The sequence below is a fragment of the Apteryx mantelli genome, chromosome 7, assembly GCF_036417845.1.
Source record: "Apteryx mantelli isolate bAptMan1 chromosome 7, bAptMan1.hap1, whole genome shotgun sequence".
In the NCBI taxonomy this organism is placed as follows: Eukaryota; Metazoa; Chordata; class Aves; order Apterygiformes; family Apterygidae; genus Apteryx; species Apteryx mantelli.
In genome coordinates, this window is record NC_089984.1 from 3,272,926 (window position 1) to 3,294,133 (window position 21,208).

The 21,208-nt window shown below is 41.0% G+C and overlaps 1 protein-coding gene across 3 annotated transcripts; it reads left to right on the plus strand.

Annotated features, from left to right (window-relative positions):
- Positions 1-3: 3 nt before the first annotated feature.
- ATAD1 (ATPase family AAA domain containing 1) lies at positions 4-20,210 on the plus strand. 3 transcript variants are annotated; one of them, XM_067299649.1, is made up of 11 exons: positions 4-92; positions 1,198-1,226; positions 3,261-3,436; positions 5,146-5,244; positions 5,553-5,673; positions 7,260-7,460; positions 8,609-8,715; positions 12,041-12,130; positions 14,225-14,275; positions 17,213-17,349; positions 17,902-20,210. In XM_067299649.1, the coding sequence occupies exons 3-11, from the start codon at positions 3,275-3,277 to the stop codon at positions 18,020-18,022; spliced, it is 1,089 nt and encodes a 362-aa protein (XP_067155750.1). In that variant the 5' UTR covers positions 4-92; positions 1,198-1,226; positions 3,261-3,274; the 3' UTR covers positions 18,023-20,210. The 3 variants fall into 3 exon arrangements, with proteins under 3 accessions (XP_067155750.1, XP_067155749.1, XP_067155751.1); XM_067299648.1 differs by lacking the exon at positions 1,198-1,226; XM_067299650.1 differs by lacking the exon at positions 1,198-1,226 and having other exon boundaries at positions 25-86.
- The last annotated feature ends 998 nt before the right edge of the window (positions 20,211-21,208 follow it).

A 21,208-nucleotide genomic window follows, 5' to 3' on the forward strand; every position in this document is an offset into this window, starting at 1 on the left:
CGCCGCTGAGCGAGGCGCCGAGGGGCCAAGCTGCCGCCGACCGCCGCCTTCCTCCCGTCCGGCCGCCGGGACCCGCCGGCTCGCGCGTCCGTGTGAGAGAGCGGGCGCGGAGGGGGGTGGGGAGCAGGAGCTAGTGTCCGCCCGCCGCCTACCGGCCCCGGCTCCCGCTCCGGCACCTGCCAGGCCGCGGGAAGGTCACGGGCGGCGGGGCCGGCCCAGGCCGGCGCCCGCTTTCGCTTTCGCATCGCCGGCCGCCGCCGCGCGGCCCTGGCGTGTCGCTACCCCCGGCCTGCCCTCTCCTGGCGCGCGACCCTCTCCTTCCCCTGCCTGTAACGGCGGCGGCGCGAGCTTCCCCCGCCCCCCGGGCTGTAACGGCCGCGGCGCGAGCTCCCCCCCACACCCCGCGCTGTAACGGCCGCGGCGCGAGCTCCCCCCCACACCCCGCGCTGTAACGGCCGCGGCGCGAGCTCCCCCCCACACCCCGCGCTGTAACGGCCGCGGCGCGAGCTCCCCCCCACACCCCGCGCTGTAACGGCCGCGGCGCGAGCTTCCCCCCCCCCCCCCCCGGCCCCCAAGACTGTAACGGCCGCGGCGCGAGCTCCCCCCGGCTGTAACGGTTGCGGCGAGGCCCTTCCCCCCTCCCACTCCCCCCCCCCCCAGCCGCGCCGCGCCGCCCGGGGCGGCCGCGCTTGTCTCCCCCTGCCCCGGCCGTGCGGTCTCCGCCACCTCTGCGCGTCCTTGGCGCCGGGCGCCCCTCATCTCGGCGGCGGCGCCAGGCCTGCTCATCCGGGCGCGGGGCGCCGGCGGGAAGCGCGCGGAGGGGCGGCAGAAGCCGGTTCCCGTCAAGGCCCGACAGCCTCCAGCTGGCTGCGAGGCCGTAGCCGAAAGGGGCGTTTGCTCTTCTGCCACCTTCCTGCCCCTGCCCTGGCACCTGGCCTCCAGCCCAGGCCCCGGCCTGGCAGGCTGCAGGCCAGAGAACCGCAGGCACGAAACACGGGGAGAGGACCAGCACGCACCCTTTGGCGAGAGCGCCCTGGGATGGCGGAAGCACCCTGTAGTGTTCGTAGGTGCCAAAAAGGGTGGTCCCTCTCCTGCCCCTTCCCTTTTATCAGTTTGGGTGCTCATCAGACCCTTGGTGGCGTGATTCGTCTCACCAACCTTGCAGAAAAGTAATCCTTTTCTGGCTTTTTCCGCTAGGCTGGGGAGCTGAACTGGCTTGCCAAAAGGTGAGGGAGCATATTAAACAAGCACCGGAGCTGGCACAAGGGAAGCAGCGGGGAGTGCACAGTAGCAGCAGGGGTAGGATAGGGACAGCAAATGTTGTATCAGTTCAGTTCTCTTCTCTGATTCCACCCTTGGGTACTCTATAGCTAATGGAAGGGCGAGTATTCCAACCAGGACTTTTTCAGCTATTATCTGTACTTACAGACTTGAAAATAAAGCATTTACTCTTGCTTTTAAGTGTTCAAGGAGAGCCAAGAAATTCTTACAAGTTACCTAACTTCCCTCTAGTCACACTACAGGAACAGAAGAGGAACCAGCACAGCTTCTCCATTTTTTGTTCGAAGTGTTGGTATGCAGACAAGCAGAACTATATGAAAACAGCAACAATGAGCTATTCTAATGTATGATGAAAATGTAGTGGTAGCTGTACAGAACTGTAGTTTGGCATTCAGTTAACTGTCTTTGCCATTATTTCAGTGATCTATGTAGAGAAGAATGCTAAAATTAATTCATTGTAAACAACTTCAAAACATGTAGAAAGGCTTAAGAGTCTCTCTCTTCTATTAAAGCTTTTCTTACAATTAGCATTCAGGGCAAGGTTTGCAAAAGAAGTTTTTTTGAAGCTGTTTTCGTCAGTGAATATTTATCCCTTTTATTTTAACCAGTCAATTTTAAAAGATTATGCTGAATCAACTAGTTCTGGTTGGTTGCTTGGGCGCCTAAACGGAAAATTTTAACAAATTTCCAAGTAGAAACATTCCACAGAAACATTCTTAATGTACAGAAACATTCTTAATTTGTAAATTTTAAATACAGAACCAAAACTGTTTTAGCAGTCAATGGTGGAATATCATAGCAAGCTCTTGAAGTCTTTTGACAAACATTTAATGGTGCTCCTTCTAATTCCAGTCTGCTGAATCCCTTTAAATCAAATCTATGGCATGGCATTACTATTGCATTTATCTGAATATAGGGTCAACATAATATGACTGCCAGGCGAGAGAGAGGGAATTCAAGGATATTTTGGCTGTGGGTAGTCCAGCGTTTCCCTGGCTGACAGCTCAGTTTGGAGATCAGCCAGGGAATGTCTGAAGCTGCCAAAGGAATTGTCGCTGATTTTGTCCTTGCCACAGAAAAATCTGGCAGTGAATGAGTAGGGCTTTTGCGATTCTCAGACGGAGATCCTACCAGTTCAGTAGAAAGTAGACCGTCAAAAGAGGACTTCCATTTTTAATTCATTTTTGTATGTTTTATAAAGAGTTTTTCTTCACGTCCAGCAAGCTCCCTTAATTTGAAGGAGCTATACTTTCTGGTTTTGGCTCCTACAGTAGTCGGAGTTTTCCCTTGATAGCTGTGTGCCACATCCAGCATTTTCAATTTTCCAGGGATATTAATAGCTCAAAAGACTAGAGATATATTCTCTTAGATGCAGATTCCAACTCTTAACCTTGTCATACCCCAAAACAAGTCATAAATCTTTTTTGAATGTGGCACTTGGGTGCTTTTCTTTTAGGTTTCCTCTTAGGGAAAAGAATTCCATATTTACATAATGTAGTTGTCTTTGTCTCCATGACTTAGCATTGTGAAGTCAATAATAGTCCTAAAATTTCAGCCTTAATGGGAATATAAACTTGGCACTGAAATAAAATAATCTTTCTTAGTAAGGTATTGTAGAGCTGAAAGGAATGTAGATTTCTTGAGGGAAGACTGAAATCAGGACCTTTTTGAATTTATTCAATCGCAGAAGTAAGGCCTCAAAATATTACTGCCATTTGCTTTCCGCTTAAGAAAAATGGAAATGAAAGCACATCATCATATACTCGCTGCTGTGCATTTTAATCTTATCCAGTTTAATATTTTGGCATTGTGCTACTGTTGAGATCCTTCATGGTAAACTTTATGCCCGCTTTCTGCATGGAAAATAAGTTTTTATAAAACGGAGTTTAAATATAAGGCAGACATTTTATCAGTTTTAATGACTTTTTCTTTCTTTCTTTCTTTCTTTCTTTCATTCCATCCTGCATTTTTACATTTAGGATTGAGAGGCAAAATGGTACATGCCGAAGCATTTTCACGTCCCCTGAGTCGGAACGAAGTGGTCGGTTTAATTTTTCGTTTAACAATATTTGGTGCCGTAACGTATTTTACCATTAAGTGGATGGTAGATGCCATTGATCCAACCAGAAAGCAAAAAGTAGAAGCTCAGAAACAGGTAGGGTTTTAGTCATAAATATTTCTGTAAAATGCTATCTCATTAATTACTCTTTATACACAGAAATTTGTTAACTGAAAACTGGACTTGGAATAACCAGCAAAGGAATCAACAAAAGCATGTGGATGTGGAGAAATCAAAAAATGAGAGAGAGATGTTTTTTAGTAAATGTCAGGATCTACGCTTATTAGCATTTTCAGTACTTACATTTTATAATAAGTTGAAATGTCTAGCTTGCAGTGGTGAAAAACTGCTCAACTGCAGTGTGATGTTGCCCTGAAGTATCTGCAGGTGTGTGGTCCCCGTGTCTCTTCTGCTTCTGACAGCTTTGCTAAGCAGCAGTAGCATTAAATAATGCTCTCAGCAGTCTCTTGGATGCGTTTTAAAACCTTGAGCAGAAGCAACTTAATTCTGTGCTGCTTTTTCACAATTAGAGGTTAATGGCAAAAGCAGAGACTGTAGTTACTCGTGACAAAGAGGAACACTACTTTCCAGTTTCCTTTTTAAGAGTAGCATGCACCTTGCCTGCACCTTCCCCAGTAGAGGTCAAAATGCCCTGGAAAGAGGAGGGAAAAAAGTGAAAAGCCTCATCCCTTATATTGAACTAGAATGATTCATGGGAGTTAATGCTTTGAGAAAAAAGATGGGTGCATTTCAGAAAAAATGTTAAGTGTTTCCTTTGGAAAATGTTGAAACATTGCAACTTTTTTTCTGTTTTCTGGCTGACACAAATCAAACTTGATAGATTCAAGCAGCAGTTTTGAGCAACCTAACTCTGTTTTGGGGCGGAGGGGAGTTGTTTTTTAAATGAAATCCTTAGTTAAAAATTTGGCCCAGCTTGAAAGGTCAACTTTCACAATCTGTGCTAATGCCAACAGTTATATAAGAGATTGCAATATCCCAAAAGCATGTCAGACTTAACCACAAAAGTGAGTGTAAAGAGAAACTGAATTGTGAAAGTGTGTTGACACAACAAATGACTTTTCCTTTTAAATGGAGAGAAAGAAAGCACTGAATGCAGAGGAAAAAACTAACTTCTATGCATTATATTTATTCTTTTTTTCTTAAAAATATATGGATCTCTCCTTGACACAGTCTTTTTTAGAATAACACAAATGGGATTTTCCTTAAAAATGTGTTTATGTTATTTGCAGGGTTGTGAATGAAGATAATATAGAAATGTGAAGGATCTCTAGAGTTAACTGTAATGACAAGGTCCAGGCTTTCCATCTGAATACTATACAAAGTTTGTAGGAACTAATTGGCTTTAAGCATAATATATCTGTATCAGCTTTAGAAACTCTCACACAGCTTATGGAAGTGGTTCTGTACCGGATTTACCTATATGTTAGCCCTGTTCTGGACAGCAAACTTAGTGTTTTAATGTTTGTTTTGATTGCTTTTCAGGTCACAATATTTGACTTGTAGATTTGGGGGGATGAGGGGAGTTGGTATGACACTTATTTGATGGGAACTTAGACATGTGACTTAGTTTCACTCAAGTGACTAGTAAGTCATTAGGAAATAGCAGAGCCTTCTACTTAAGAATGATTTAAGCTGTTTTCAAATGTGACTTACTGAGAAGCTTATGTTTCTAACTTTCAGACTCAAGATAGCAGCTCTTTAAAAGCTAATTTTTGAATTAGCTAACCAATTTCTTCTCCTAATTTTCTTGTTTTGTTTTGTTTTGTTTTGTTTTCTTCCTCCAGGCTGAAAAGCTAATGAAGCAGATTGGAGTGAAAAATGTCAAGCTTACTGAATATGAAATGAGCATTGCTGCACATCTCGTAGACCCACTTAGTATGCATGTAAGAGGCTGTTCTCTCTACAGTTGTCCCTGTTTCCTATAAGAGCACTTCAGGCATGGAAGATCTTGGTTTTGACTTTGGATGGTTTTATTTGTCATACATATGTATATGTGTGAAAATATACAGAAAGTATTTCTGTCATTTGATACTAAAATTGCATCATTACAAACAGAGTGGGTTTTTTTAATCACTTAATTTGAGGCTTTACACTACTTCGAAGCTTTTTATGAGGCCTCCTTAAAAATCTGTGTATTTTTTTATTGGCAGGGACTATAAAGATCATTTCTAATACTGCTTTTCCATATCAGGTAACCTGGAGTGATATTGCCGGCTTGGATGATGTTATTACAGATTTGAAAGACACAGTCATTTTGCCCATCAAGAAGAAATATTTGTTTGAGAATTCCAGACTCTTACAACCACCAAAAGGTAGGAAGGAAATGTTACGGAGTTATGTATTGGTATTAAAAGAAAAAAAGTTATGATTACCTTAAAAAAAAAGGAAATGGGTTAACAGTTATCCAAAGTAACAGGTAGGACTGATTGCAAGGGAAAATCCTCAAGGTCATGGTCCTCTTCCCTTGGTAAAAAAGTAAAATTCTAGTGAATAAGTTTCATCTTAATAATGAAGCAATAATTGTTCTTCAGTTATTGAAGTTACATTTTGTTTGTTGCATTAATCTATGTAGTCCATGTTTTTAACTGGATTTTAATATTGGACTTTTTTCTTTTTATACCTAATCTTGCCCTTTGGCTCAGGTGAGCTGTAACTCTGTTGTACAAATTAGAAATATTTGTACGCTTTGTTGGTATTTCTATTGTGTCATTGAAACAAAAGTCATAAATATGAGCGCTCACTGTCAGCTAATCTTGCAGATATCTCTCTGTTCTAGTCCTAGAAATTCCAGTTGTTCAGGCAGACAGGGATATCAGTTTTATTCTGGAGATCCTTTGGCTTTCTCTGGAGTTTAGCTGGACAGTACTGAGGCAGGAAGGAAACTGGAGGGTGACATTAACTTTCCAATAGTAAAACAGAAGTTGGAGTATCTCTACTGGAATGCCATGTTTGCTGTATGTCATTGAAAACAAGCAGAAATTGAACCTAAATTGTTGGACAAAATGCCAGAGTTTATTGTTTTGCTGTGATCTTTGGAATTTTGTCTTCTGAAAATCCTCTGAATACTGTTAGTTACTACCTGTATCTATGACCATCTCTTCTTTGTTTCATGTACTAAATCAAATAACTGAAGCACTTTTGTAGTTGCTTTAGTTTTTCCAGGCTACTTTCTGTTTAAGTCACAGATTGAAACTATCTGGAAAATTACTTTAATGTCATGATCTAATAAGCTGAAGGAAAAAAAATATTATTTATTCATTTATTTTTAACCAGACTTTCCATGCAGAGCAAGGTTCCCAGTTTTATTAGTGTCTTACATCATGTGTTAATAGAAAGTCACTTCAGAGAGATTGTGTTGTTTGTGGTCATCAGTCACATTAAGAGAAAAAAAACCTCTAGTAATTCTCTGTTTCTGTCTTGTTTGAATTTTTTTTTCTTTAAATTGTTTTCTTTACATCTGTTAGAAAAGAACTAGTGTAAATTGTTTCAGCATGACAAGTTTGAAAAGAATATGAGATGTCATACTTTAAAAGTGGGTGGTTTATTTATGTGGGCTCCCTCTTTTTTCCTCTGGGATGTATTTTTTTAGCAAAGTTGAAACCGACTATAAAAAAGGCCTATCAAATGCTCATAGAAAATAAATAGGGATTTTTTCAATTTTATCTGAAGTTTACAGTCACAGAAATAGAGCAGTCATCTTTCAAACAAATGTCTCTCTTCGATTTGACTCTATCCATTTTTAGATATTCTTATTTTTATCTTATGATAAGGGTATCTTAAAAAACTCACATTAATGTGTTTGATTTGATGGAACACTGTGTACTTGTTTTCACATCTTTATACCAAAGCGTGTTTTGTGTACTGTGATGAGAGATCGTTAACACCATTGCTTTTTCAGGAGTACTTCTCTATGGCCCTCCTGGTTGTGGTAAAACACTGATCGCCAAAGCTACAGCAAAGGAAGCAGGTTGTCGATTTATTAATCTGCAGCCTTCGACGCTGACTGACAAATGGTATGGGGAGTCTCAAAAACTGGCTGCTGCTGTCTTCTCCCTTGCTATAAAGCTCCAACCGTCCATCATTTTTATTGATGAAATAGGTAAAAATCTATCTGCTTTGTAAGTAACTGTAACAAAGTAACATTAAACTGTAAGCTCAAGTTGATGGGTGTATTTATCTAGTGCCACCTGTTCTTTAAAAAGAATGATAATAGAACCAGGTTTAGTCATATAAATAGTATAGAAAAGCAGTGATGACAAAATAGGAAAAATAGTGTACTGCTTTTTAGTGTCAATGGAGGAAATTACAGTAGAAAGGTTGCTGCTTATTTTTGGTTGGGCTAAGCTGGTTCTTGCAGAAAGCTCTTCTTCTTTAAAGGTAACTATCTATTCAGAAAATTCATCGCCAAATATACTTCAACACTGAGTAGTTTTTGCCAAGAGGGAACGTAACAGAGAACAAAATGCGGGATTAGGAGAGCTCAGGAATGATAGTCTAATAAGACTGAAGAAATAGCAGGAAAACTTCAGTTAGGAAGACAGCAAAGGTGCCAGTTGTTCAGTGCATTTAGACTTGTCACATTACTGTTTAAGTTGCTGTGAACTTCAGTGAAAATTGCTCGTTGTCCCTTAGCACTGGCACTTCTTAGAATTAGTCGTGCAGTTTGCAGAAATAGAATGTGTCGAGCTTTTACCCTCTCCCCATTTTCAGTTTATGAAAAGGTTATTTTCTTAAGATGCTTTTTTCTTTCATACAGATATGAGAAATGTGGGTTTTTGCTGGCTGTTGGAATTTCTTTAGGCAACCACTAGCAAAGTTAGAGCTCTGCATAAGAGTGTAGAGTCTGCTTTATGTCAGTCCTGTTCAGGAGAACAGCAAGGTGCTTTGGTGTCTTCTAACTTGCCTTACGCTGACTGTTCAAACTCCATGAGCAATTAAGGTGAAAGCTGAATTTTCGATGAATTCAGGAAAGTGAAAATTTGAAGCCCTTGCAATAAACACAAGATTTGGGACAATTTCTTGTGATAGGTACCTACTTAAGTAATGTGACTGAAAAAAGTGTTTCAAAATGTAGTAAGATTCCACTTCCTTATCCTTTGTCATATATTTTTCATTTGTTGACAGTGTTTATTAAAAAAGTATTCATAAGAGACAGAATAACATAGGTCTGCACATGAGAACTAAAACGGTGTACAGTTTCTATGGCTTGATTGAAAATAAACTTATTTACCGAATCCTTTAATACAGATTCCTTCTTACGAAGTCGCTCAAGTTCTGACCATGAAGCTACGGCTATGATGAAAGCTCAGTTCATGAGTCTCTGGGATGGTCTGGACACCGATTATAATTGTCAGGTGAGTAGAAAGGACGACATGAAAAGTAACGTAATTCTTTTTTCTACGTCAGCATGCACTGCAGCATTTGGGAAAGGGTAGCATATTGCGTGTAGTAATTGCCAAGAGTTTGTCTCCCTGTTAATGTTAGTGATTACCAATGTATTATGGGAACGAGATGAATTATTGGATATTGTATCAATGGATCTTTCTGCTCTTGAGACTGTTTTTGGGGGGGGGTTTCTTGGGTGTTTTTGCTTGCTTTTTAATTTAAGAGGTACTCTTTTCAGAAGTCTCTTAAGTCTGAAGAATACAGCTGTAAACTTTCAGCTGCCAAAATTAGGAATTTTAAACTCTGAAAAAAAATCTTGTCAACAATATTTTTTCCAGGTGAAGTGAATCCTTGATTTCAGGAAGGGTATTGAAAGACCTGAGTATGTATCCTAGTTGCAGGGTTTTTTTCTCTTCCGAAAAGCAGTAGACTAGCAAATTTCCTTTATTTCAGTTAATTTGAAAGGGTAGGAAAGCTGATTTTAGCAAAAGACAAATTCTGCTAAACGGAGCTGTGCTTCAGTTCTGTATTCCTCCCTCTGCTTATCTTCCCCTTTCATTACCTCAATGGCAGTATTATATTTTGTGGGGAAAAAAAAATAGCTGCTGATGCTTAATAAAAAAACTCCACGAATGAGGCAATTGACTCCAATCTAGGGTAGAACAAAAATACCTCTTGGTATGTTTCTGAGCTCTCACCTGAAGCAGTCTTTTCTAAGGCCTTTAAAAAGGGTGTTCATTCTCCAAATTTTAAGCTTTCAGCCTTTTTCTGCAAGTGTCAAGCAGAAGCATGTTTTGGGGGGAGGGGGTGTTTTTTCTGGTTTGGGGGTTTTGTTTGTTTGTTCGTTCGTTCTCCTTGATTTTAAAACTGGATGGTTGGTCATAGTTATTTCGTTTCTACCTAGTATCTGTGAATGACTGCTACAGTAGTCTCTGAATTAAATTTGGTACCTGAGAAGTAAAAATCTGTTTCTGTGAATGAGTTCAGATCCTCTGATGTACATCAGTTCTTTATAAAATTTGCTTTTCCTGCTCTCTTCAGCTTGTACTAAATACTTTTTTTCAGTTGATTTGGGGACCAATTAGAAGACATTCAAGATAGGTGCATAAGGGCTTTAAATCTGAATGTTTGCTTACTGTTATTAGGAAGCTAAGGGTATGAACGCTTAACTGGAAGTTAAGATGATCTTGCGAGCACACAGTCCTTCCAGGATTTGAATGTGTTATCTTTTTTCCAATATAGCGACAACTTCTTGGAGCAAGTCAAACTGTTCATTCCATGCAGTAAGATGATATGTGGTTTTATCCAGCTCTTGAGTTCAGTATACTAAGCCTGAACAAGTCGTTGTTGTCCCTTACTCATATGTCTCTGCATAGCAGGCGGTCACTGGAGTAAATAAAATACAATGCTAAGGGTTGGCTGAAGGCACTGTGGTTTATTCAGGTTTCTTGGAGCGGGGGGGTGTTCAGCTGAAGAACTGAAGCTGTTTTGTTCCAATACCATATTTTTAGGCTCCTCCCTTAGATGCCATTGCTCTTCAGGAAGTGTTTTTTAAACAGCGGTTTTGACGTTTCTGTATTGTCTCATTTTTGACAGGCAGCTCATTCGACTCTTCTGTTAATTACAAATGTTCACTCGGGAGCTTTGGGTTGCTTGTTTGATTCTTGCCAAACAAATTTCTTTTGACTCAGGATTAAATTTGGCTTTTGTTACTGTGACAAGAATTCCAAATGTTAAGAGGAAATTGTAAATAAGTGTCGTAATGGATGTTATTTGTTCCTGTGTTGATTGCACCTGAAAAGTGTGTTCAGCTCTGTTGTCTGTGGGTGGGCTAAACCTGCCAAGGACACAATTTTGAGTCCAGAAGGAACTTCAGGCACGGTGCCTGGCAAAAAAGGCTGCGCCGCTTTGAGGGCCTGTTCAAGTCTGGAAGCGGTATATAGCTACATTCATTCCTTGGGGAGCCTGGGTTAGCAGAACCTGCAGACCGAGCCAGTTCTGGGCGGATTTCTCCTGAGTTCTGGGAAGGCTCCTCAGTTCCAGCAGTACAGAGGAAAAACATTTTGGATCCAACCCTGGCCCTGACACAGACCTCGGGGAAGCACAATATGGGTATAGTGATGTCTCTTTGCAAGAGGCAGCTCCGGCTCGGCCAAATCATTAGCATGTGTTCAACACCAGTCATTTGAGGCCCCGCAGGGAGCTTCTTCAGTGCATCTGCTGTTCGCCCCGGTACCTGCCTAGTTCCTCTATCTCCTTTGCCTTCAGTAAGGAAAAAGGAGAAGTAGGCTGAACATAAAGATTTCTTTAACTTCCCCAGAGACTGGCCTGTTACCCAGTTGATTCAGCAATCAAGGGAGCGCGGATGCAGCTTCAAACCATCTTTGCTGTCCCCTGCTTGATCTGTTGCGTGCAAGAGCGAAGAACTTGTGTGCGTGACTGCAACCAGAAGGAGCCTTGGTGGATTGCGGAGCCCTGGCTAAAAATGAGCCTTTGGGCTTGTTTGTGAAGCAATTTGCCACCATATAATTAGGCCTCTAGGTGGCAGAGTCACTCTGATCCAGGAGATGCAACCTGGCTTGGGCACAGGCTGCTGAAGCTGCTAGAGCCGGTTGCGGAGCAGTGATCCGAAACAAAAGAACAGAAGTGTGTCAGGAAGCTGTATTGATAGGGTATTAATTTCTCTGGCATTATTCATTTTCTTGACTGATTATTTACACTGTACATAACTTAAAATAACAAATAAGAACACAAGGCTGATGTGTACTAGAAATAAATTTGTTCTTAAACTAACAACTGGAATCCAGTCAGGTGAGGTAAATACTCTCCTTGTATTGAATTTGGCTTACACACGTCTAGTGCACTGCTGTTAAATCGCATCTTTTTTTAATATAGCACAGAAATGCAAAGTTTTTTCATACCTTAGCAAAACGTTTCCCTTCAAGGTCGTCCCATACTCAGTTCTCCGTAGGAACTAAACGGACATCACCAACACCTGTATAAAAAAAGTTTTGGGTTACTGCTTGTTGCTTGAACTTTGAAATTAGGCTCAGAAGGCTTCAGACTCGTGTGGTCTCTACCTGGGTGGTACTCTGTGGTACCAATACTTTCTTAAGCTGTCTGTTTAAATCCAGTTGCCGAAATCAGTACCAAGAAGCCTTATGTAACTTCTTTAAATGTTAACGTGCTTGATAAAGTTTGGAAGAGTCACACGTTTGTTTTTGAAACTCCAGTACAGTGATGTTTTTAAAATCTGGTTTCAGGCTAACTAGTTCTCTCTGTTGCTATATACAGGTAATAGTGATGGGAGCTACCAACCGTCCTCAGGATCTTGACTCTGCAATCATGAGAAGAATGCCGACTCGGTTTCACATCAACCAACCTGTAAGTCAGGCCCCCGTTGCTTAAACAATTTGGCTAGAGGTTGAGCACCTTATCAACCAGGAAACGTATGTCTCTGTTTCTCAGAGAAATAGAGATGGGGTACCGTTTTGATCTGTGTATAGGTTTTTTAGAAGTTTTTTTAGTATCAGGACCAATTCCATAGCAGTGTTTTAGAAAACAGCATATTAAAAAACACAGAAATTTGGAGGTTGTGGCACTGTGAAATTAAGGGGCAGCTCACTTCTCGTAGTCTGTGTGGGTGTCTTGCTAGTTATTTCAGCCCTTTGCAACTCACCTTCCCCATCAGTGCGCTTAAGATACTTGCCTTTTAAAGAGAGCTTAGTTTTAACTTAAAAATAACCACAAAAGCACACTAATTAATGCACGTACTTGCTTGTTGGGGACCGTGACACCTAGGTTGGATAGTATCAAAAAGCAGGTTTGTATTGACTACTGTTTATAGTTCCTGGATACCCAATATTTAGTTTTGAAGAAGAAAAGAGGGGAATGACATCTGCATCCCAAAGCTTACATTCTGCTCAAGCCCTTCTACAGTCGGGCGCAACAGTCAGTCTGGAAGACTGTTCTTGTACCCTTCAGGACTTATGCCAAATAGGCAGCAATTAATGTCTTTATCAGTTATGCCAGCTGTCCCAATGTTACTCCTTCTATAAATTTTGCTATTGTCATCCTTGTCAAAGTATTTTAATAGCATTTGCACGCTTAGTGCTATCACAAGACATTTTTGTATCAGTATTGTAAATAGTTCGGTAGTGTTTGTCAGTGTTCCCTTCTAGCTACTGAAATAACCTTGATTATTCGTGTTTTGCATGTTTTACTCCTTCACTATTGATTGTGCAGAAGAGTAGTCATGTTCCCAAATCTGTCTTGTGAGAACCGGTTGTCAGTCCTCATGGGCAGATACTTCCTGAAACAGCGTTTAAAACCTAGTAACTGCTTTTTTGAGCTGCCTCTTCCTAGGGTTGCATAAACCTTAACTCACCTTCAAGTTTTCCTTGAATTAGTAAGGGCAACGGCAGTTTATTTTGATACCTTCTCACATCTTTCTATCAAGAGCCATGAGCAGAAGGATGAACGATCTCCAGATATTCCACAGAACGTTATCACAGGGGTTGGTTCTCGAGTGCTAGAATTAAAACTGAAAGCGTATTACTTAGGGCGTGGATGTGCAACTTTTTATTCTGCTGTAGCCAGCTTGTCTCTTGTTCTTGTCCGTAATACTTCGTGATACAACCAGGCTTTGTTATGTCTCTCTTATGGAGGGCTAAGATCATTTGTATGTGCTCTGGGCTGAAAGCGTGAACACTTAGTGGTGTTGTAGAGTGGCTAAAGCCTTGACTCAGTTAACTGCAAGGCACATGGAAACGACAGCTAGAAGTGGTTTTTTGAGATGGAATATAGAGTGTTCAGCTACAAAGTATTTCTGTGAGTCTTGGGTGGGGGGTTCTTCTTAGGGAAAGTGAATTTTGGACAAGTTTGGTATTGGGAGAAACAAACAAATCACTTCACTACCTGTGTTTTACTTTGTTAGTGAGGATATGCTTAGGACTTAGTTGTTTCTTTTAATAACCTCATTACTGAGTGTGATTAATATTGCTTAAAATGTCCCCAGAATGATCTGTTGAATTAAATTTATTTTTTTAAGCAGGGCAGTTTATCCTTGTCACCTGATTTTGCAGAATATGTATTGAAAGCACCCCCTAGATGTAGGGAGTCAATCCTCTGTTAAAGATGATTGGGAAATTTCAGACAAAAGCTGCTATTGCTTAGGGCAACGGGAGACTAAATGTGTCAGTGCATTTTTTTTTTCTTTTCCTATCATTAATATAAATGCATATGCTCAAATGTTTAGTTTCATGTGCTCCTGGAATCAGAGTATCCTAGATCTGTTTCTGCTGAGTGATTTGCCTCGTGTACAATCAGATAGCTTTCCGTAGTGTGTATCCTCGTCTCCCGTTTGAGGGATCAGTCTGTCACTGAAATTTGACTGAAGGTCCACTCAGGGCAAAGTTGAGATAAATGTTACGTATGTTTATTTTTGTTCTTTAATAATTTAAATCTCTTTTGTTTAAGGCTCTGAAACAGAGAGAAGCAATCTTGAAGCTAATTTTGAAAAATGAAAATGTAAGTAGACTTCTTTTAATGATTAATCTGCTGAATTGCTGTGGTCATGAACACAAACTCTGGAGTTGTGGAAAACATGTTTTATAATTGTCTTTCTTGGAGCAAGGCATATATTATCTACCAGAGTATTTCTGATTAGAATTTAGGAATCTTTTGTGGTTTTAGGTGTGGCTTCAAATTAAAGCAGTAGAATTGTGTACTGGCTTAAGCACAAGCCTTGTATTAGAGCAATAGTAGTCTCGGATTTCTTGGTGAAACACTGTCTCTGAGGAAAATTACTTAATTTCTCTGTCTCCATTTCCCTGTTATATAACAAGATAATATATTTATCTCCCTAAAGATGCCAAAGATAATCATGTTTGGAAATCCCTTTGATCAGTGAAAGAAATTTCAAGCCATCATGAAGCATTCATTCAGGAAGAAGAGATGCTGAATTTTTTGAACTCTGTAGTCTGTTGGCTCTAGTTAAGAAAGGAAGAATAACATTTTTTGACAGCGCTGCTTTTGCCATTTTGATTCAAAGTTTGTATTTTCTTTAGAGGAAAAGTCCTTCCATGGTTGTGGCTACTAGTATTAGATGGTGTTTATATCGCAGTCTGTATTCCAAGATGTGGGGAAGGAGTAGATATGTGTGCAAGTGGTAGTATCTGTTGGCAGAATATGGAGCTTGTCCGGTATTATTGGACTTTTTGGGACCCAAACCCTGAGCCACAGAGGATTCTGCGGCTGAAGTTGTACAAAACTTAGCTGGTAGCACTAATTCTCATTAAGTTAATGTTGTAAAGTATTTGTTGATTGAGGTCCATCCTAAAGGTAAATATCTTTTATTAGTAAAACCAAGTTAAACCTTTAAGAGGCTTCATGTGAGCTGATCGTTTGTGAATGGCCAAGATATTGAGGAAATGATTTGGCAAATGGCCGTTTTTGGATTGTTTAAATAGCATGACTGGCAAAATGCTGGACACGGTATCAATTCTGGTTCTGCATCTAAATGCCAAAGGCATCCTGCAGGAAATACTGGCTTCTTTGCAGAAGATTGCAAACAACCTAAAAGTCCTCTTGCAAATGGTGATTTTAATTTCTTTTCAGGAGTTGTTAGGGAGGTGAGCCAAGTGATAGACTTTTTTATTGGCTCCCTGAATATCTGCACACAGCCAGCCCTTGCATACAAGTGAACGCTGTGGCTCCTTTGCCTTGGCAGCTGGGCCTTTGAGTTGCAGCACCTGGGCTGTGTGGCCTTGAACGGAGACACAAATCAGCTCCTGAATAAGGACTTAAAAAAAATGTGAGGGTTATGAAGCATCCAGCAGTGAATCACAGCAGCACAAAGTAACCTGTTTTAAAAAACAAATTAGCCTATATTGGTTATCCGATAGGAGGAGGAGTTGGATCTCTCAAGCCCAGCTCATTTTCAGCCAGAGTAACAAACTTTCTGGGAGGCTCCTTCCCATGATGGGTGTAGTCATGCCCTTGGTTTTCGCTCCCTGTCTTAAGATCTTGTTTCTCCTTTTCGCTCCAGGGGAAATCCTGGTTAATGCTTCGTATCCAAAGTGCCTGTTTTCTATGTTTATTTTTAGCCAGCTACATTGCTCCATTCAGTTCCTGATGACCTTCAGCCCCAGATTAGGCAATTACATGCAGATCGACAGTTGACCATCACTGGCTTTGGTATTTGTGTGCAGAACCATGCCGGCGTTGTTATAGCAAAGCACATCGAGACAGCGAGCCTGTAGTGTCTGTAGGAGAACGCTTCGGAGTAAGCCAGGGGCCAATTTTGCATGAATTTCCACACCTGGGGACTCAGATGACAAGCACCGGTCCAAGATCTGAGCGAACGTGACAGTATCACTCTAACCGTTGCCTTTCAAGAAAAGTGGGAGGGAAGGTGGGGAATTTGAAGAGTCCTCAGTGGATGTCAGCGCGTTTTCAGGTTCTCCCTGGGAGTCCACTGCTTAATTGAACTGATAGTTAGAAGGAATATGGATTACATACGGGGCTTTGCCTTTAGCACCAGTTAGCGAATTTCATGGAATAGATCCCTCTTAGAAGAAGTTCCCCCTCGCTTTCATTAGACTAGTTTGGCTTTAACTTTTTAAAAAAGGAAATACAGATGCCTTGGAAAATATACTGGAAAGAAGTGGATAAATGTTGGGTCCTGACTGGAGGTGTAGGCTCTTCTGGCTGCTTGTCTGAGTTCTGTCTCTGATCCAACGCATGGAGTTAAACGTGTTATTCTGCCCCTGAGTTCCCCATGTCCTGGTCTTATAAAATAGGCACAGTTGTTCAGTAACTCAGCAAAAAACTGTTCGGAGTTCTTGTTTTGCGCTTGAAAGGTGGCAACAGCAAAATGTGAATGTGACAGGAACTTCTTCCAGTCTTACTGCGTTACTGGTCAAAATAAGTGTTTATGAAAATAAAATGTACTCTTTCAAATAACGTTATTATGAAAAAAGGCCGTGGCTGTGAAAGGAGGCCCAACGGGCAGTGTACGTTGTTTACAGATCTAAAGACGCACTAGGGTCTAAAAGCCCTTAGCCAAAAAACGTTGCTGTTGCAGGAAACTTGTGTAGGCATTTGGAGAACTGGGTCATTATTTCTGTGATCCAGTTGTCCATCTAGTAGACACCCAAAACCTCGCAGGAACTTTGTAAGTGACAATACACCGATATGACAGTTTGCTTTCAATTGCCCGCTCATTTTTATCAGCTACAGTTTTATTAAATGAAGCATCAGTTTCATTGAATGAAGTGAACTACCTGGAGAGGTCAAAACACAAGACGATTAAATAATTTCCTTTTAGCTTTCAAAAAAAGGCAAGACTGAAAAAAAGTCTTAAGGCAGGTAAAAATATTTAGAGGCGATTTATATGGTGTACTCTAGTAGAATAGTGTAAATGACTTTAAAGTTATCATGTTCTTACCTTTTGTTTTTTGACAGGTGGACCGGCATGTCGATCTCCTAGAAGTTGCTAAAGAAACCGATGGCTTCTCAGGAAGCGACCTGAAAGAAATGTGCCGGGATGCAGCACTCCTTTGTGTCAGGGAATACGTTAATTCTGCCTGTGAAGAAGAGAAGTAGGTGTTTTCTTCTCTGTGTTGTGGTAGCTGAACAACAACTGTGAATGCTTTAGGTGCTGTGTATCGTGCAAGTATGAGTTTGTATCTTTTGATTTGAATTGCAAATTTAGGGTTGTTTTAAACATTGTGATTCACAAGTAGGTTCTCTTTTTTTTCTTCAGAAATTGCCGCTGTACAACAGAATATCAATAAGTTACCTTTATTCGTTCTGACTATGAAAATAAGATTATTTGTTCCCAAGTGACAAGTTTGAGATGACATGAACTAACAAGAGAGTTGTATTACTGAATTATATTATCAAGCTTAGATGCTGGAAGCACTCTTGTATGCATGTAACTTTATTTGCTGTAATGTTTCTCTGATTATCTCCCATTCTTGAAGGTCAACCGTATGCATGGATAGAGGCATGTGTTTCCAGTAACGCTGGCTCTCCATCAGAGTTGCTGTTGTCAAGGATTGCTTTTCATTGAATAGTCGTTACGCAGCACCTGACTCACTATTTTTCTTTTTTTCTTTTTTTTCTTTTTCTTTTTTTTCCCTCTTTTAAAGCCATGACGAAGATGAAATCCGGCCCGTGCAGCAGCAGGATCTACACAGGGCGATTGAAAAGATGAGAAAATCAAAGGATGCCACACTTCAGAATGTTTTGATGCACGTTAGTTTGGATTAAGATTGAAAAGGGCGTTTGCAGTTTCTGATGTGATTTAGTTTGTTGACTTCTGTAATCAGTTAGTAAAAACAGCGTAAGGGGGTGGGAGCGGGGGTGTTCTTTGAACAAGGGAGTTATGTTTCTGGAATTGTTTTTATACAACAGATTCTAAGTTATTGAAATTTAGTAATGTGCTATTAGAAACGTAACAGTAGATCACGAAGTGGAACAATTAGAGCCCAGACCAAGAGCAGCTGCCTGTGTTTTGTCCCATAATTGATGCACTGTGTAGCCTTAAAGCAGGTTCTGATGTGGTGCGTGGGTTCAGTGGGTCACCCGTGTGGAGGGGAGATGATCCGTTACCAGTTTGTGTATATATGTACAAGCGTGTGTGTATGTATGAAATGTATATATCCACACATTTTTTTATATATAGACATAATCTGTAGATAACTTGAGTATGGAAAATCTTTTCTACTTGCTGAATCAAACCAAATCGGAAGATGTATAGATTAAAGATTCATCTGCATTCAATTCACATTTACTTCTTCCTTTTAGCAGCAAATATGAAGATAGAAACTCTGCTTCTAGAATAATTTTCAGGCAAAATTGAAAGTATTACTGATTTTTCTTTCACATTACCACTTGAAGTCTGGTGCCATTTAGCGAAGATAGTAAACTACTGTAAAAACGTTTGAATACTCTTCATTTTGTATGAATCCTGCTATTTGAGGATATTTAATGCCTTTAATGCTATTTTTATATTTTTTTCCCCCTCTGATATTAGCAATTATAGAGTAGAATCTTAACTGCTCTTTCATTAAGCCCCACATATTATAAGCTCTCTGAAAAATTGTGGCTTTCTGATCTATTATGCATTGTAACGAGGGCTTGCTGCTATTTAATCTTCTCTAGAAGACCCACTGCAGCACTGTGGCATCGTACCATGAAGCGTCATGTGTGTAGTTTTGACTGAGGCAAGAGGATATGTTTTGTGCTGTATTGCTTTGTCACGTGCTCTGATTTGCAAAACTGAAGGGAACGGGTCTTGGACTTAAAAATGTAATTTAGCAATGTTATGCTGTTCTTGCCGGAAACAGTTTAATAAATTTATGTAAAATTATGTGATAAAGGCAAAGGGTTTAAAAAAAATGTAAGTGGCAAAGGTTTTTGCTAATGTTAGTCAATAGGTTGCTAATGTTAGTCAATAGGTTTTTATAATTTTTCTTCTCAATGCTATGGATTGTGGACTAATTTAACATAAATATGTAACAAGGATTCTCAGACCCTTAGAGATGGGATGCTCTGTCACCAATATCTTAGCTATAGAAGAAAGGTAGGCGTTGCAAGCAAGATACGGTGTAAAATGGGACAAGGTGCAAAGTAAAATAAAGACATCTTGAGCCAGCCGTCACGCAGTATCAGGTTCTGATGCCGATTTCCGCTAAGCTTATAGCCACAGGATAACTTCATAACTGGAGCCCCTTCCGTTTGCACGCAAGTTGTGTAATGTCCCTTACACAACGCGTTAGTTTGACTCACTTTAATCTCTCTGAGTACTGAACATGTGGTGTTGGGGGGATTTTAGGGGGGGAGGAAGGTTGTTTTGTTTTTTGTTCTTGCTTTAGAATTTCCCCGTATCAAAAAGTGAAGTAATTACATAAAGTAAGTACATATTGGTCTAACACAAGAACATAGGAAATTAGGCACAGCAAAAAAATACTCGGTCTGGGATATGGAACGCTAATCCCACAAGTCATGTTCGTTATAGGGGGAAAAAAAAAGTTGCATAATACTGCAAGTGCTAATAATTTGTATTCTTTCAACAGGGAGGAAGGGAAGGTGATTGAGTCTGTACAAAAACAACTGAAAGTAGTGAGAGAGCTTGAGAGTTCCTAAAGGAGAAGGAGCAGTGCTTTATAAAGAATAACGATCAGCAAAGCTTAGCTGTCGTTATGGTAGTGAACGATGAAAACGCAGCAGTTTCGGTAAACTCTAGAACATGTTTCCCCATTCCCTTGGTCCTGCGTGAGAGGAAGCTTTATGCTGCTGCCGCCTTTTTCTTTTTCCCACAATCGAATTGAACGACACACTGTATGACTACCTGTTACCACTTCAGAAAGTCAAAGTCAGTGCTAGCTCCGTGAGTCTGATCGAGTTCAAGGACTCGCTTTGAAATTAAACATGTGAATAGTGCTGCTTATTTCAACTTGGTTTCTCGAAAACGTTTAAATTATGCACGTGCCAGCTTGAGTACTTCAGCTACTCGGTTCATTTCGGCAGTGACCCCTTTTTCAGTTGCGGGTTTGACGTTGAAGTTCTCCCAGCGCGTCTCAGTAGCTGTCACACCTGAAAAATCCCAAGCTGCCGACTGGTGTCTCCCTCCTTTCTCAGGACGCTTGCTGCTAGGTAGAGATCTGGTGTAGGCATTTGAAGAATACCAGCTTCCTTGTCAGTCAGAGGGTCTCTAAACATGGCTTTGAGCAGATCTGAATGTCAAGCTCAGCCTGATGCATGGGAATAGGAAAAGAACCTAACTGCAGGTGCCAGGGGCATCATCTAGCCACCAGCTGAGCACTGATCTTTTTTTTAATGATGTGTTTCTCTAAGAACTGGCTGTTTCCATACTAGCTGTATCTTGCCCTTTTGTTGTGCCTCTCACTATAAATGCATTACTGGAGGCCTAAGAGACAAATTTGACGCTGAAAAAGCATAAAGAATTATTTGTAATTGTAAAGTTACTGCAGCTAAAGTGTAATTTTCACTATTCCATACTTGCCTGCTGCTGCTGGGGCTTTGGCGAGTTCTTGTCAAAACGAGGATCCTTACTGCAGCTTTGCTAGCCAGGCTGAGGAAGCTGCACGATTTATCGTGCAAGAACTCCACTGCCACCCTTAACTTCATTTCTGTGTCAGCCTGGCCCCGGTTCCTCGCTGTCTGAGTCTGCATTTAGTTCGAGTGGGAAAGGCTTGTGCAGAGAAGCGGTGGTGAGCGGTTCGCTCTCCCACAGACTTTGAGCCCGTTGCTCAAACCTGGTATTACTTTCACAGGGGTGGGGTGAGGCTGGTTCCAGTCCCAAGACCTGAGCGCTGAGGTGTAATACGCAGGGTGAAAAGGAGCCTTGGCGGGGTTTAAAAGTCGACTCTCCTGGCAGGAAAAGGCACAGACATGCCCAGTAAGCAAAGACTTTGTTTAGGACCTATTCAG